Source organism: Pimephales promelas, chromosome 6 (assembly GCF_988280905.1).
Source record: "Pimephales promelas chromosome 6, fPimPro1.hap1.1, whole genome shotgun sequence".
NCBI lineage: Eukaryota > Metazoa > Chordata > Actinopteri > Cypriniformes > Leuciscidae > Pimephales > Pimephales promelas.
The window spans coordinates 22,957,005-22,974,225 of NC_142774.1; the positions used below are offsets into that span (position 1 = coordinate 22,957,005).

Sequence of the window (17,221 nt, forward strand, 5' to 3'; positions counted from 1 at the left end):
GTTTTCACCTCACTCGACGTGGCCGAGGCTACGTCTGTATGCATTTCCCCCGATCGCTCTGCTCCCTGGAGTTCTAGAGAGGGTCCGTCGCGACGGAATCAGTCTATTGTTGGTAGCCCGTTGTGGCCGGCCCGAGTATGGTTCTCATACATTATATTGCTCTAGACGGCCCTCCGTGGGAGATTCCCCTCAGGAGGGGCCTGCTGACACAGACGGAGGGCTCAATATTTCACCCTCGGCCAGAGTTATGGACTCTGTGGGTCTGGCCCCTGAGGGGGCACAGTACCTAGAGGCCGGCCTATCAGCTGGAGACCATATTATGTATTGTAATTAGTAATAGGAATGTATTAGTAATGGAGACCATATTCAGCTCTAGAGCTCCCTCCACGAGGAAACTGTACGGATTGAAGTGGAATGTTTTCACCATTTGGTGTAGGGAGTGTGAGGTTGACCCAGTTAACTGCCCAGTGGCTTCAGTGCTGGAGTTCCTCCAAGATCGCTTCTCCACTGGTCTTACCCCGTCCACACTCAAAGTGTACGTGGCTGCCATTGTGCCTTTCCACACTCCTCTGAGTGATGGACCTCTGGGAAGACATCAATTGATCGTACGTTTCCTCCGTGGGGGCTGGAGGATGAGACCTGTGGCTCGTACCAGGGTTCCCAGATGGGTCCTGGCAGTAGTTCTCAAAGGTTTGGCTGAGGCCCCCTTCGAGCCACTGGAGTCGGCTGAGGCCAAGAACCTGACACTGAAGGTCGCTTTTCTGTTGGCCATCACTTCTCTGAGCAGGGTTGGGAAATCTTCAGGCTCTCTCCATATCTAACGAGTGCCTGGAGTTTGCTCCAGGCAACATTAAAGCCATACTTTACCATAGGCCCGGCTATCTGCCTAAGGTGCCATCCAGTGTGGCACGGCCTATGGTGTTCTGCAGGTGATTCATCCTCCATCCCATGTGACGGAGGATGAAGAGAGACTTCACTTGCTCTGCCCTGTCAGAGCACTGAGGATCTACATTCAGACGCTCTCTTCATGGCGGAAGGCGGATCAGTTGCTGGTGTGTTTTGGGTCCCCCAAGAAGGGGCTTCCCGCTTCTAAACAGACCATCAGCAACTGGATTGTCCATGCTATTTCTACGGCCTACCAGGTGCGCGGTATGCCTTCACCTGTGGCTGTGAGGGCTCATTCCACCAGAGGCTTGGCGTCCTCTAGAGCCCTTCTCACGGGGGCTCCCATCCAGGAGGTCTGCAATGCAGCTGGATGGGCCACCACATATACCTTTATTAGGTTTACAGTTTGGACATTCCGTCGACACCCGGCTCTCTTGTGCTCGTGTCCTGAGTGTGCCTATGAGCAGCTTCACACCAGGGCAGGCAGGGCGCGTTGTGGCGTAGTGGGTACTCATTCCCCCAAAGTGTCATTTGACACAGTTTGAGTTCCCTCGATAGGGAACGTCCTCGGGTTACGACTGTAACCCTTGTTCCCTGAGAAGGGAACGAGAACTGCGTCTCGTGGCCACGCCTTCCCCTGCCTGGGAGCGCTTGCTTCATCACAGAAGCTGACATCTCATGTGTGCCGGGTCCTTATATAGCTTCCGCCTATGTGCGGTCACACATTACGTCATGACGCAACACCAATCAGAGATTGGCATAGTTTCATTCATACTTCAGAGGCGCTACGCTGAGGGGCGTTCCCCCCCAAAGTGTCATTTGACGCAGTTCTCGTTCCCTTCTCAGGGAACAAGGGTTACAGTCATAACCCGAGGACGATTTTTTTATATATATAAATTACAGACATGTCATCTGAGGACTATTTCTAATTGTTCTCAGTTATTTTGCTTTATTATCAATATATGACTCGTTCTTACAGAGTAGAGCACATTCGCACATGCGCACTCTTCAAAATTGGTACTTTAAATCTTTTGAAAAACTAAAAGACGTAAATTACATTTGTATGTATTCTAAATAAAAGACACCGGTTGTACTGAATGTCTGCTTGCTTATTTTGCTCAAGATAAGGATTTATTACATCCAAATGTGATGCAATATAGAAACTATGCCTCTAACCACAGGTTGAGAGCTATCGTTCAAATCACACAACTTTGCGATGCTGTTTGCGAATGTTCGTTGGAACGATTGTTTCGGGAAACACCGACTCATTGAACTATGCTGATAATGACGGGACTTGCGACTATTGAGAATGAGGAGTCATGTGCCTATTTGGGCGGGGTCTGAGCCGGTCGGCCATGATGGTAGGAGACGCTACCAGTTACCAGGGGCAACGCCTTTAGAACCCATAGACGCGACTAAACATTCCAGAGCTTTTAAATTTTCGCGCATTTATTATTTTGGCAGGACAGAGACGGATCTAAAAATACGAGAAAAAAAAGGAAGAAAGTAAAGCAATGCTAAAAGATAAGGCGAAAGAAAAAGGACCTTACAGGAACAAACTCACAAAAAGTTGTATTTGGAGAAGCAGCATCAATATATTTGTTCTTTTGCACTAATAACAGTATTATTATTTTATTTTTATTACTTATGTTGTCCATGAAACTTATATTGTCCAAATAGCCTATATATTTCAGTTCTCAATACATATTGTTAAGCCATATCAAGTTGTTTCAAACATTTATTTCAATGAAATAAAAAAGTAATGAACGAGGCACTCAAACAACACTTTTGCATATGTTCGTTAAGGCACAGCAAACAGTGAAAATCGTATACTAAAGGCATCAGCAAACCTAGCAATCCGGCGTCTCCTCGTTAGATCAGACTCTCCTTGCTGTGTCAATTTCTGTAACCCCAAAAACTTAATTCCATTGTTCCTATGTTTTCCATATGTATCATGTTAGTTACTGGAGGAGTTTTTAACCCTTGTGCATCCTTATGGACATTTTTGTCCTTTTCAGTTTTTTTTTTTATCACTTTGCCTGTGTTAAAGCTAACTGCAAAAAACTTGGCACAGGTGTGTATTTTTATTGGAATTTTACTATTTCACTGACATTTTCTTAAAAAATATATTTTTTGCATTAGGTAGAAAAATACTCCCTCTCAGCACCTTTTGGACAAAAATGTCCCCATTGAAACCCATTAAAATCCATTTTTAATCCCCGGTTCAGTTAACTATAAAATTATGCAATCTTTGTTAAGAGGCTTTCATTCTGATGGCAAGGCTTCAAAATTTTATTTTTTACTATTTTTTATCAGATGGTGCCATTTTTTTAAGTTTGGCCTATAAAACAAATATCGCTTTATTCCTGTTTTCTGGTTCGGCATACTATAGAGCCAACTGGATAAATTATGCAACAATATTTGTGTGGGTGAGTTGGTATGGATGTCAGAGTGTGGTTAGTATGTGTGTTATAAAAAAATATGTGTGTTTGCGCGCATGTGTGTGTGTTTGTAATACTGAGAGAGAAAAACTGCAAATTCAAATCCAATCACTGTGAGCACCAGAGGGGTTTTGCTGGCACCCAATGGGGAAAATATGTTACTACACCCAAACAAACTGTTACCGAAATCTCATTTTTTGAGATATCATCCTCAAATTTGGAACACAAACTATTTAGATTTGTGGCTTTGATTTTATTGCAGTTTTGAGTTCAACCTGATTTATAAAATATATATTTTCTACAAAATATTTTTTATAAATAATTTTCATAAACTTATACCTATATAACCTTTTTTTGGATTTACTTAGTATTATTTTTTTACTTCAGCAACAATCTGCAATGGGTCTTCTTTAAAATGATACCAAACTTAAATCTATGCTCCAAAGCGTCACATTTTATGACAGTTTTTTGACATGGACATTTTTGGGGGTTAACGTTTAAGGGTTAACGCAGCAGTTACTTCCAGGCATGGTAAAACAGTGCGGTATTGCGAGAAACTCCTCTACTACAGAGCTAAAAACACACGTAATCAATACTGTTTTGCCGTGGGAATCCTACCAACATGGCGGAAAGGGGAGGGGCACTGTAAAATGACGTCAACTCCTCAACGGCGGGCCGCACTAACATTAAACTTTAATATCAAGTAGGGGGCCACAAAATATCATCTTGCGGCCCGCGGGCCGCGAGTTTGAGACCTCTGCACTAAGACTATAAACTAACAACTTAGACAGGAACAAACTCTTCTAGTAGACAAGACTCTCAACAGGTTACTCACGGATTGATACAAAGTATGACCATGTCAAACAATGAACCAACACAGGACAGCAAACACAAGGGGATTAAATGGGGAACACTAATGACGAGGACAGGTGAAACTGACTAGACAATAATGACAAGACGAGGGCGGGGCCATGTAACGGGACAACACAAGCACATGGCCCACACAGGCCATGCGCTTGTACACAAAACATGGGTCTGTCATGATCCTGCCACAAGACCAGGAAAAAAATCTAAGACATGATGGCAGAATCATGACAGAACCCCCACCTTAAGGAGCAGCTTCCAGACGCTCCTCAAGGAGACATCAAACATGGGACAAGACCGACTGGGACAAAGACAAGAACCAACAATACATAACAAATAATAATAAGGGCATACAAGAATAAAAAAATTAAAGGATTGGGGTGAAACATCAAAAACATTATACAGGGCAGAGGGGGTGGAGGAAACACAATGTTCATAGGAGGTGTACCAGAATTTGTGAGGGATGGTTCAGGGTGGGTCGATGTGCAAGGGATCTTAGGTCCATGAGATGAGGACTGGGGACGAGGACTCTGGGCTGGCTTGGACGGAGACACGAGGAGAAGACTTAGAAGTCCGGGGTCTCGCGGAGACAGGGACAAACGGGGAAACAGACCGGGGCTTAGTAGTGACAGGGGTGGCCGAGGAAACACACTGGGGTTCTGCATTAACAGCAGCAACAGTCTCAGATACAGAGGATGACAAAACAGGACTCCTGATGGGGGACAAGGCAGGCGACGGTACGAGACACAAGACAGGAGGTGAAACAGACGATAGTGGAGCAGGGACAGGGATCAGGGAAGACGATCCAGAATCGACACTTCTCACTTCAAAATCAGTTGAGGCGTCAAACGTAGCCGATTGGGGATCTGAGCCTTTGGCAGCTGGCCTGGGAGCAGCATTTACGACAACTGGCTTAGGACCAGCGCTCACTGCGGTTGGACTGCGATCACGACTCTCAGCAGATGACTTGAGAATGGTGCTCTGTGTAGCAGACTTGGGATCAGCGAAGACTGCAGCTGGCTTGGGATCGGTGCTCTGTATAGCAGACTTGGGCGCTCACAGTTTCTGGACTGAGATCGGCACTCTCTGGAGCATTAGAAACAGGGACTGGGGACGAGACAGGACTGACTGGGACATCAAGAATTCTGGCCAGACGGGATAAATACTCAGACAGGGTTCTGGCAGCGATGATGACTGGCATCTCCTAAAGAGCCGAAACGGACTGTACCACAGCCTTTGCAGCGGAATCGGCTGCTGCTCTCTCTTCTGCAGACACGACAGAAGACTCAGAAACGACATTCACAGTACAAGTCTCTGGAATGGATCTCCCCAACGCCGACTGGAAAAAGGCGCTTTCTGCAGCAGGTTGTAGAACGGTGTCTCCTATTGCAACAACTGGAGCCACGCTTACAGCAGCGGGGCAGGGAACAGTGGTTCCGACTTCAGCAGCGGGTTGGAGAGCCATCACGGGCTCAGGAGGGGGTAGAGATGGAGAACCAGAAGGTCCTCTCCTCCTCTTCTTCCTCCTGGGTCGCGGGGCGGAGTAGGTAGCCAGACTAGTGACCGGAGAGGGAAGTGAAACAGGAACTGTTACCGGAACAGGTGAACTCACTGCAGGCGAGGAGGATTCCAGGCAGGAAGACTCTGATGCTGACTCCCACGATGGGTGCCTTCCATGCTTACCATGAAGACTGATGGATGTGGAAGGCGTCACAGGAGTCGCGGCAAGACTGGGTTGGTCCCCAAGTGTAGCAACGGCTAACAGACGACCCTCAGGGATCACAGGAAGTGTAGCGGAAGATGAAGACCTTGTAGCACTCTGCAGCTCCCTCTGTGACAGACTGTCCACCATATTGTGGAACGGGTGGCTGACCAGTCTCTCACGTTCAGCTAGAGGAGGATGGACGTTAAGACCCGCAATGAAGTAGCGGTTGACCAGGATCTCCGGCAAGAAAAACCTCCTCTTCTCCACGACCTGGGCGTACTTCCTCAGGGTCAATCCTCCCTGAGGAGGGAAAGGAAGCTTGCCTTCCAGGCTGTCGGCGATGGCCGACTGCCACCATCGTTCGGGGTCTGACAACTGCAGAGTAGGGTAAATAGGCATGCTGTCTGCTGGGTTTCTTGTTGGTCGGTTCATTCTGTTATGTGGACGGATAGAGAACCCAGGCGCAGACAGCAGATGATGAACAAAGGATTTAATTAAGGACAAAAACAGAAAGCAAAACCCACGATGGGGCAAAACAAGACAGGGTAGAACACACTAAGACTATAAACTAACAACTTAGACAGGAACAAACTCTTCTAGTAGACAAGACTCTCAACAGGTTACTCATAGATTGATACAAAGTATGACCATGTCAAACAATGAACCGACACAGGACAGCAAACACAAGGGGATAAAATGGGGAACACTTATGACGAGGACAGGTGAAACTGACTAGACAATAATGACAAGACGAGGATAACAAGAGGGCGGGGCTATGTAACGAGACAACACAAGCACATGGCCCACACAGGCCATGCGCTTGTACACAAAACATGGGTCTGTCATCATCCTGCCACAAGACCAGGAAAAAATCTAAGACATGATGGCAGAATCATGACAGTTTCAACGCAAATAGATAAAGTAAACTTCCATTTTATTATTTAAAACATATTGCATGCAATTAAATGTTTTAAAATATAAGTGTTTGTGTAAGGAGCAAATCACAGAGAATCATTAGCTCATTTTAATTAATTGTACTGAACGAGCAGCACAAATCTATTTTTAGTGTAATTTCAAGTTGTTTACGTATCAGCACAAGAACAGTAGGTCATAGTTCAGGAAGCCATGTATAAATATAAATAATTACAGATTAATCATAATTCTAATTGTCTGCCATTGTTTTTGAAACTGCTTGTAATTACACATATGTTGCAACCACACCATGTTGTAATTAAATTTACATGTTTTAAATAAAGCCCTGTATGCTTTCGAATCATTGTACCATTTGATGTCATACACCAATTGGTCTGCTTGAATTCTTTTCACTTCAGGCATCTCTGATGGATGTGAATGGACTACCACACATACACACAAAAACACATGCACTCACTTTAGAACTGGGTCTAAAACTCACAGCATCAAGCATTGAACAGCACAAGTGTGTTGGTGTTGAGAGGAGGGGCATCCTTAACCCTTTAGAAGGCCTGCAAAATTCTGCAAAATTTGCCCAAAACGCCTAAAAAAGACCTATCCAAATTAAATTGCATGCTGTTCGTGAACCATTTGGAGTATATGCATGCTTTTGCTCTCTTTTGAAAGGTGACACTCAGAGGTTTGTTCCTAAACAGTAAGTCCTACTGGTCTTGAGTAATATAACTTTGAACACAATGAAAAATGAGAAAAAAATTCCGCCTACATTTTTTTTTGTGTAAACAGATGCCTGCAGATAACTACAGCTGGGAGCTATTAGCTGGAAAACACAACTGGATCACAGCATGAAGCCTTACCAAACAGAGTTTAAAATTTGATGATAATATCTAAGAAAATGAGTGTTTTACACATGTTTATCTAAGTGTATATCTAGGCGCTTCCCAAAAAAAGCCACTTGGAGACTCCAAATGACCCTTTGTGATCATAGACACATAAAATGCTGCTATTCTTGAATGCTTTACTCTACAGTCATAATTTTGGGCTCTAATGAAAGGTTACACTTAGGGCTATCATATTCCTTAGATTCAGATTCACTGTAAATATTGATGACACATAGTAACTGAAGCATAAACACATTATAGTGTTTTTTTTTCAATTCTTGAAACCAAACTTTCTACAAATAAAGAGACAAAACAAGTGCTATGGTACTAAAACACTTTAATATTAGAACTCAAACTACACACACACACACACACACACACACATATATATATATATATATATATACACACACACACACAAAAAAAAAAGTGTGACGACCTGCAGTGCTGTGTCCAGTGATATGCACAGGCTTGGAAAAAAAAAAGAAGCCAGTTCTCCTCTGCATCTCACCCTCCCCGTCCACTTGTTGTTTAGCTGGCAGAACCTCTCTGGAAAGATAAATGATGGGGCTCCTCTCCTGATAAGGTGCTGTCATTCTGTTCCAGTATGTTGTTTTTTTTCTGACTGGCTCCCAGAATTCACTCAATTAATTTTCAGATGATGGTCTGTGATATATAAAAAAGGGAAATAAGTTAATTTACAAAACATTTACATTATATGTGTGTGAATACAAAAATAATCAGAAACACATGCACACAAAGAACGTCTCTGGTTACGTATGTAACCTTAGTTCCCTGAGGGGAACGAGACGCTGCGTGTAAACGCCATGGGAACGCCTCTGCGTGACGAGTCATGAAGCACGTATGAAATCTGTCCAATGGCGAGACGGAACGTCATAGGCGGGGTGACGTATCGACCAGGAAACTATAAAGCATCCCCGAAACACAAGCGCAACAGCTTCTGATAGGATTGAAGCAAGCGCTCACGGGCATGCTGGGAGTATGGCATAGACACGCAGCGTCTCGTTCCCTTCAGGGAACTAAGGTTACATACGTAACCAGAGACGTTCCCATTCAGGAAACTTCGAGCTGCGTGTAAACGCCGTGGGAACGCTAATACCAACGCCGCCATGCGAGGAGGTGTCCGTTGTATGAATATCAGAGTGCACATTCTGACGAAAGCATCTGCGCCCCTGGGGTGGAGCTGAAGTCCAGATGGTAAAACTTCACAAATGTGTGTGGTGAAGACCATCCTGCTGCCTCACAGATGTCACACAAGGGAACTCCTGATAATAATGCCTTAGAGGCAGCCATACTCCGGGTTGAATGAGCCCGGACAGCCAAGGGAGAAGGCTGACCGGAGGACTCATAAGCAAGTGAAATGGCCTCGACCACCCACTTACTCATTCTCTGCTTAGACGCCGCAGAACCTCTCTTAGGAGGCCCAACGCAGACAAATAATTGTTCTGATTTCCTCTACAGGGCAGATCTGTGGACGTACGCGTCTAAGGCCCTCACCGGGCAGAGCAGATTTAGTTTCTCCTGGTCTGGTGTCCGAAACGGAGGAGGACAGAAGGCCTGTAGCACTATAGGTTTGACAACCGTAGTTGGAACCTTCGGAACATACCCCGGTCTAGGGAGGATGAAAGCCTTCGCCATACCGGGAGCAAATTCCAAGCACGAGGGGGAAACCGACAGCGCCTGAATATCTCCAATCCTCTCAAGGGAAGAGATGGCTAGGAGAAAGATGGTCTTGAGAGTAAGAAACTTCTCAGGCACCTCATCAATGGGCTCGAAAGGGGCTAAACAGAGCCCCTCCAACACAACCGCTAGATCCCAGGTCGGTACCCTCGTACGCACTACCGGCCTCAGCCTCAGGATACCACGAAGGATTACCAGGGGATGTCTCCCAAGAGAAGCTCTACTCAAAGGGACATGGTAAGCGGATAGGGCCGCCACGTACACCTTTAGTGTGGAGTACGATAACCCTGTGGAGAAGCGTTCCTGAAGGAATTCCAGCACTGCTGGCAACGGGCAGTTAACTGGATCCAACTGTCGCTCTCCACACCAAGAGGTGAACAGTTTCCACCTCAAGGCATACAACTTCCTCGTGGATGGGGCTCTGGACTGGAGGATGGTCTCCACGACCTCAGTCGAGAGACCTGAATCTATGAGCTGGGCCCCCTCAGAGGCCAAGCCCACAACCTCCACAGTTCCGGACGGGGGTGGAGTATCCCCCCGTCCGCTTGAGACAGAAGGTCCCTCCTGACCGGAATCTCCAGAGGAGGACCCTCGAGAAGGGAAATCAGGTCCGCAAACCATACCCTGGTTGGCCAACGGGGGGCCACCAGAAGTACACTGACCCCTTCCTGGCGAATCCTTTCCAGAACCCCTGGGAGCAGAGCAATCGGGGGAAATGCATACAGGGGTGCCCTCGGCCACTCCTGTACCAACGCATCCAGCCCCAATGGAGCTGGAGGACTCAGGGAAAACCACAGCGGGCAGTGTGAGTTCTCCCTGGACGCAAAGAGGTCCACTTCGGCCCGACCGAAGTGTCTCCAAAGGAGCTCCACCACCTCGGGGTGAAGTCTCCACTCCCCGGGCCTCGGCCCCTGCCTCGACAGGATGTCCGCTCCCCGATTTAAGTATCCTGGGATATAAATCGCTCTCAGCGACCGCAGTTTCCCCTGGGACCACAACAGGATCTGGCGCGCCAGCTTGTACAATGGACGTGAGCGCAGACCCCCCTGGTGGTTTATGTAAGAGACCACAGACATGTTGTCTGACCGGACAAGAACATGATGATCTCTGTGGTCTGGGAGAAAGTGTTTCAGAGCCTGAAACACCGCCATCATCTCTAGACAATTTATATGCCATCGGAGATGATGGTCTTGCCACAGCCCGCGGGCCGAGCGACCACTCATGATCGCTCCCCAGCCCGTGAGAGAGGCATCCGTCGTCACCGTTACCCGGCGACACGGGGCTCCCAGCGCAGGTCCCAGGGACAGGAACCAAGGTTCTTTCCACATAGCCAGGGCACGGAGACCACGTCGCGTGACCTTGATCTTGCGGAGCGGGTTTCCCCTCGGGGAGAACCCCTTGGTCCTGAGCCACCACTGTAGTGGTCTCATGTACAGCAGGCCGCACGGTAACACGTTGCATGCTGCTGCCATCAGACCCAAAATTCTCTGGAATTCCTTTACAGTGAGTGACTGGCCTAGCTTCACTTGCTTGACAGTCGAGATAATCGAGGCTATACGAGCCGGCGACAGACGTGCCTGCATCGTCGTCGAATCCCATACCACGCCTAGAAAAGTGGTCCGCTGAACTGGCGAAAGCACACTCTTCTTGGCGTTGAGTCTCAACCCCAACCTTCTGATGTGGGCGAGGACGGCATCTCGATGCCGAATCGCCTGATGCTCCGATTGAGCCAGAATCAACCAATCGTCGATGTAATTTAAAATGCGAATGCCCTGGAGACGCAGCGGGGCCAAGGCCGCGTCCATGCATTTCGTGAAGGTTCGAGGAGATAACGCTAGGCCGAATGGAAGGACCCGATATTGGTACGCTTCGCCCCCAAAAGCGAACCTCAGGAACTTCCGATGTTGCGGAAGGATGGAGATATGGAAGTACGCGTCTTTTAGGTCTATCGTGACAAACCAGTCCTCGGACCTGATCTGTGACACGATCTGCTTGAGAGTCAGCATTTTGAACTTGAGCTTCCCTACTGACCGATTTAAGAGGCGCAGGTCTAAAATCGGACGCAGCCCCCCATCCTTCTTTGGAACAATGAAGTACCGGCTGTAATACCCCAGCTCTCTGTCGGGAGGAAGAACTCGTTCTATCGCCCCCTTCAGTAGCAGAGCTTTCACTTCTTGTTCCATAACCAGAGCCTGCTCGGGGGTCACCACTGTGGGCAAAACCCCCCGAAAACGAGGTGGACGCGACCTGAACTGGATCGCGTACCCGCGTTCGATAGTCTGCAGGACCCAACGAGATATATTTGGAAGACTTCCCCATTCTACCAGAAATTCTACTAAGGGTACCAGTCTCTCGAGACTGGCCTCTGGAGTAGTTTTTAAAACAGAAACAGCGCCCTGTGACCGCGCACAGGCAGGGTTTAACGACCGTTCTGTATCGCTCCTCGGAGCAAATGAGCGTCCCTCGGGAAATCGCTCGCTGGGACCGTCTGCACCCCCCATTACAGGCAGGGTTGGCAGAACGAACCCCTGAGGGCACCGAGAGAGAGCGGGCGCCGGATTCAGCGGCGAACACCTCTGTCTCACGGTGGGGACCACCCTCAGTAGCCTGACACCAGTGGCGTCAGGACTTCTTCGACGAAGCCTTCCTGGCGACAATAACCGTCCTCAGATCGGTTCTATCCCGGGAAGACCTCACCTGAGAACGCCGCGTCTCAGCCCAGTTTTGCTGGGGAGGAGCCCGAGACGCGACGCTCTTCTTCTGCTGCGCCCTATGCGAGGAACCCGACGGGCGGGGCTGCTCTCGCCCAGCAGCCCCCGAAGGATGAGTACGGAGGGGGAGACATTTCTGGAGCGCCGCTGCTTGCTTTTTTCCCTCTTGGAATCTCTCAATCACTGCGTTCACAGAACCACCAAAAAGACCTTCGGTCGACAGCGGCGCATCCAGGAGAAAAGCTTTATCTTTCTCCTTCATATTAGCCAGATTTAGCCACAGATGCCTCTCCGTGGCCACCAGGGCTGCCATAGAGCGGCCGACTGATCTGGCCGTCTCCTTGGTGGCACGGAGAGAAATATCTGCCGCCTGACGCAGCTCATTAATCACGTCAGTGCCGACGACCTCCCCCTCACTCATATCCTTCAGCAGATCTGCTTGATACGCCTGGAGGATGGCCATCGTATGCAAGCAAGATGCTGCCTGTCCCGCCGCTGAATAAGCTTTGCCCACCAAAACCGAAGTATTTCTGAGTGGCTTGGTGGGCAACGCCGGTGTTTTAAAAGACGATGCCGTCTCAGGAGAAAGATGGCTCGCCAAAACTTCCTCCATCCTCGGCATCGCCCCATAACCGTGTCTCCTAGACCCAGCAATATTAGCATACATAGAGGTCTGGTGTGTCAGAATTCTAGCTGACACTGGTTTGTTCCACGATCTACACACCTCGGTGTGTAGATCGGGAAAGAAGGGCAAACACCGGCGTGGAGGTAGTGAGTGTGATTTTAAAAATCTCTCATCCATTTTACTCCTTTATTCTCGACTCTTGTTTCTCAACTGGCCATTCAATGCTTAATTTTTCCACAGCCCGAGTCAAAACCTCCATAAGCTCTACATTCGCGGGAGACTGGGATGGCGAGTCCCCGATCTCCACTGAGTCCATAGACTCTGCATCCACACTTTCAATATCCAGCTCCTCAGAACTGGATAATTGAAGTGATGGCGCCTCAGCCCGGGCAGGAGAAACCGCAACGCGGACCCCCGCAGCGAGATCTGAGGCACTGGATCTACCAGGTAAGGGCAGAGAAAGGGTGGGGCCCGTCTCAATCCCCGCTGATAGATCCATCTGCGATCCCCACGACGCAAGCCTTCGCTGTGCCTCGGCAGCAGCGGGACCCGAGCCGCGGGAAGCGCGCACCGAACCACTCTCCTCGAAGAGTGCCCGGCGGGAGCGAAGTGTCTTTTTTTTTCATGGGCAGACACTCGCAGTGCTCACAGCCGGCCCCCTCGAGAGCCGACTGAGCATGCTGCACTCCCAAACAAACAACACACAGATCGTGTGTATCCCCACCCGTGATGAAGCGAGGGCAGGGATGAACACACTTTCTGAAATTCTGCTGTTGTTTGCTCGCCATATCAATATATATATATATACAATATTAGACAGACAGACAAAATTCATACATAGAGCGCTTGTGAAGACTCAGAAGCTGTTGCGCTTGTGTTTCGGGGATGCTTTATAGTTTCCTGGTCGATACGTCACCCCGCCTATGACGTTCCGTCTCGCCATTGGACAGATTTCATACGTGCTTCATGACTCGTCACGCAGAGGCGTTCCCACGGCGTTTACACGCAGCTCGAAGTTCCCTGAATGGGAACCAGGATTATGCAGTTCATGAGCGCACACGCACATCATGAGCAATAACATAAACACGAGCGCACACAACATAAATTAGCAGATAAATGTAAACAAACACACAAGACATGTATGTTTTGTGTGTTTAGCTATTTCAACTCACAAAAAGGCCACATAAACAGTGCTATAACGTTACGAGCGCACACCAGAGAAACTATAGCAGGTAGCAAATGCTACACGCAAAACACAAACACACACACAATCACACACACACACGGCAAAAGCTGACGCCTCAACTGAGGCATGTGTTTGTTTTAGTACACCTAAACCAAACACATGTCTCAGTATATAGAGTCAAATATGTTGAGTAATATAATAAAACTTTTCGTGACGTGAGTGCCGTGGCCACCATCCAAAAAGGTCCTCTGCTAGTGCTAACCAGACAACAACATCGATTGCTCTCTTGCTCACAAATGTCCTCCCACTCACCACGGTCACGGAGAATACACTGTTCAATCACTTCTTCGGGTAATAAGTGCGTCTTTCTAATTATCTTTGCCATTTCACATCTGTTACCTCCTTTCACTCACCAACGCGTTCAATGTTGTGTTTACGCACAAGCGCGCAGAGGATCACTTTCGCTTTACGCACGAAATATAACGTAATCGGATGATTCCACCCACTAAAGCTGCATTTCAGTCTTTTCAGAAATTCATTGGCTATCAGAAAATAGCGTCATTTCATTCTCTATTGTAACTGGATAGATAAACTGTCACTCAAAGAGAGGTAGGTACAGATTTCACCAGGCGCGCTCGTTGGTTGCTGGAACCTCAGAAGACACCCCTAACACTCGCCGATTGGCTAAAATGACCTGTCAATCAATAGTTCAGGGGTCAGCGGCCATTTTGATATACTTTTTTCTCCAATGTTTACGTTTCAACTGAAGTTAGACGGATCAATAGTGCTAGTGCGTCGAAGTTGTGATAGCGCTGTCGGCTAACGCGAAATGCTATTATTTACATTCCATGGATGTTTATTCATATATACAATTGTTTTGGACTAAAAACTTCTTCAAATTGGATTGTATGGACGCTTTTCAGTGAAACCAAACCATTTTTGTTGGAATGTAAGGGATCAGTGGACTACTTGGTGAGTTTCTTCCAGTTTGTGTTGGTTTGTTTTGGCTGTTGGTGGTCTGACAAAGAGACAGATTGTGCCCGCTGTGTTGATTGTATCTTAACATGGTTTACGTCGTTCGAATCACGAGTTTCTCAGCTTTCCAAAGATATGTATTGTGTTTACTTTTGTGTTTGTGGAGCTTTGTTTTTCACAAAGTTAAACCTATAAACCACCCTGTGGGTCGTATACGGGACGTCGGAACACGATCATTTACTCACACTACTATCTCTCAGCAGGGTCTTACAAAAGTCCTACCTCCTCTACTCAAAAACCCTTGCTTAACTATCATAAGATATCTAAACTGATTTCTGATCAGTCCCTAAAACAAGCTCAATTCAAACAGTATCCCACAAAATAGGTTGGTAGAAGAATGAATATGTGTGGGAGATTATACTTTTTGGTAACACTTTAAAAAAATGGTCCGTAGTTAACAAGTAGCTATGCAGGAAGTAATAGGTAGTACTGCATTAACACCGAAGTTAATACTATTAACTAATATGGAAGCAATATTAACTAATCATTAAGTAATAGGTAATTAGTACAAAGGTAGTTCCTTGGTAGGTATTTGATTGTTACTAAAGAAATATATCCTCATTGAGAACTACTTGTGAACTAAGAAATAATAACCAATTAATTACTAATCACAAAAGTAACATGTCTAAAAAGTGAACAATTGTGGGGGTTTTACTCTTAACGTGGTCATAACATTTCAGAAGCATGTGCCTCAAATGGGTTCTTTGTGGAAACCAGTTTATGAAGTTTATATATCCTCCCAAATACATTAGCTAGGTTGAGATTGTGACCACTACTCTTGCCAGGATGGATGCATGTTCTCTGTTTATTTAAAACTTAAACATAAAATAATACTAATAATGACAGTTTTTAAAAATAAATCTTAAATAATTAGGAAGTGATGCTGACACTCTCATGATTGGATTAGTTCACTATTATGAGCTCTATTGAATGTCAGTCACATACAGTATATCTCAGACTCCAAAGACCTATAACTTTATGTTACAGTAGCTGCCTGAGGAGGACTTCTCTTTAGGACATGAATATAAACATTGATGTTCACTTGTCAAAAACAATTAGCATCTTTAATGAAGAAATTGGCTGCATTTATGTTACGATAAGCGCAAAACCACATCTTCCAGATTACAGTGTTTGTTAGAATATTAGTGCCTCACAGAACCTGTACAGTATGTGTCAAATATAAAATTAAATAACTTGTATCATTTGTGAAAAACATGTTAACACCTCAATAACTACTTAAGCGTTACCTTGTTATCCCACAGGAACTACTAGTGATGTGGCCCATTATTTTAAAGTGAAAAACATGTTAACTCCTAACTAACTACAAGCGGTAACGCTTGTAGTTAGTTAGGAGTTAACATGTTTTTCACTTTAAAATAATGGGCCACATCACTAGTAGTTCCTGCGGGATGACATGTTAACTCCTAACTAACTACAAGCGTTACCTTGTCATCCCGTAATGTTTACACAAGGTAACGCTTGTAGTTAGTTAGGAGTTAACATGTTTTTCACTTTAAAATAATGGGCCACATCACTAGTAGTTCCTGCGGGATAACAAGGTAACGAAGGTAACGCTTGTAGTTAGTTAGGAGTTAACATGTTTTTCACTTTAAAATAATGGGCCACATCACTAGTAGTTCCTGCGGGATAACAAGGTAACGATTAAGTAGTTATTGAGGAGTTAACAGGTTTTTCACAAATGATACAAGTAATTTAATTTTATATTTGACACATACTGTACAGGTTCTGTGAGGCACTAATATTCTAACAAACACTGTAATCTGGAAGATGTGGTTTTTCTGCTTATCGTAACATAAATGCAGCCAATTTCTTACAAATTGATACAAATTGTTTTTGACAAGTGAACATCAATGTTTATTTTCATGTCCTAAAGAGAAGTCCTCCTCAGGCAGCTACTGTAACATAAAGTTATAGGTCTTTGGAGTCTGAGATATATGTGACTGACATTCAATAGAGCTCATAATAGTGAACTAATCCAATCATGAGAGTGTCAGCATTATAGCAATAATTAGCAATTATTTAACTGTCTTTATTAGGATTATTTTATGTTTAAGTTTTAAACAAACAGAGAACATGCGTCCATCCTGGCAAGAGTAGTGGTCACAATCTCAACCTAGCTAATGTATTTGGGAGGATATATAAACTTCATAAACTGGTTTCCACAAAGAACCCATTTGAGGCACATGCTTCTGAAATGTTATGACCACGTTAAGAGTAAAACCCCCACAATTGTTCA

At 46.1% G+C, this 17,221-nt stretch overlaps 2 protein-coding genes and 1 long non-coding RNA gene across 3 annotated transcripts in view; 2 read left to right on the forward strand and 1 right to left on the reverse strand.

The window, feature by feature from the left end:
- Window positions 1-17,221, forward strand: part of gpm6ba (glycoprotein M6Ba) — a 141,710-nt gene that overhangs the window by 32,744 nt on the left and 91,745 nt on the right. The window lies entirely within an intron of this gene.
- Window positions 8,027-14,491, reverse strand: LOC120495476 (uncharacterized). Its single transcript, XR_005626057.2, has 2 exons — window positions 14,135-14,491; window positions 8,027-8,372 (listed from the first exon to the last, which is right to left on the reverse strand). It is a non-coding gene; the product is annotated as an uncharacterized LOC120495476 (long non-coding RNA).
- LOC148978568 (uncharacterized) overlaps window positions 14,659-17,221 on the forward strand; it is a 29,869-nt gene continuing 27,306 nt past the window's right edge. The window contains exon 1 of the mRNA XM_089132269.1: window positions 14,659-14,901. Coding sequence (XP_088988395.1) covers window positions 14,782-14,901 — 120 coding nt within the window. The 5' untranslated portion in view covers window positions 14,659-14,781. The remainder of the gene's footprint in view (window positions 14,902-17,221) is intronic.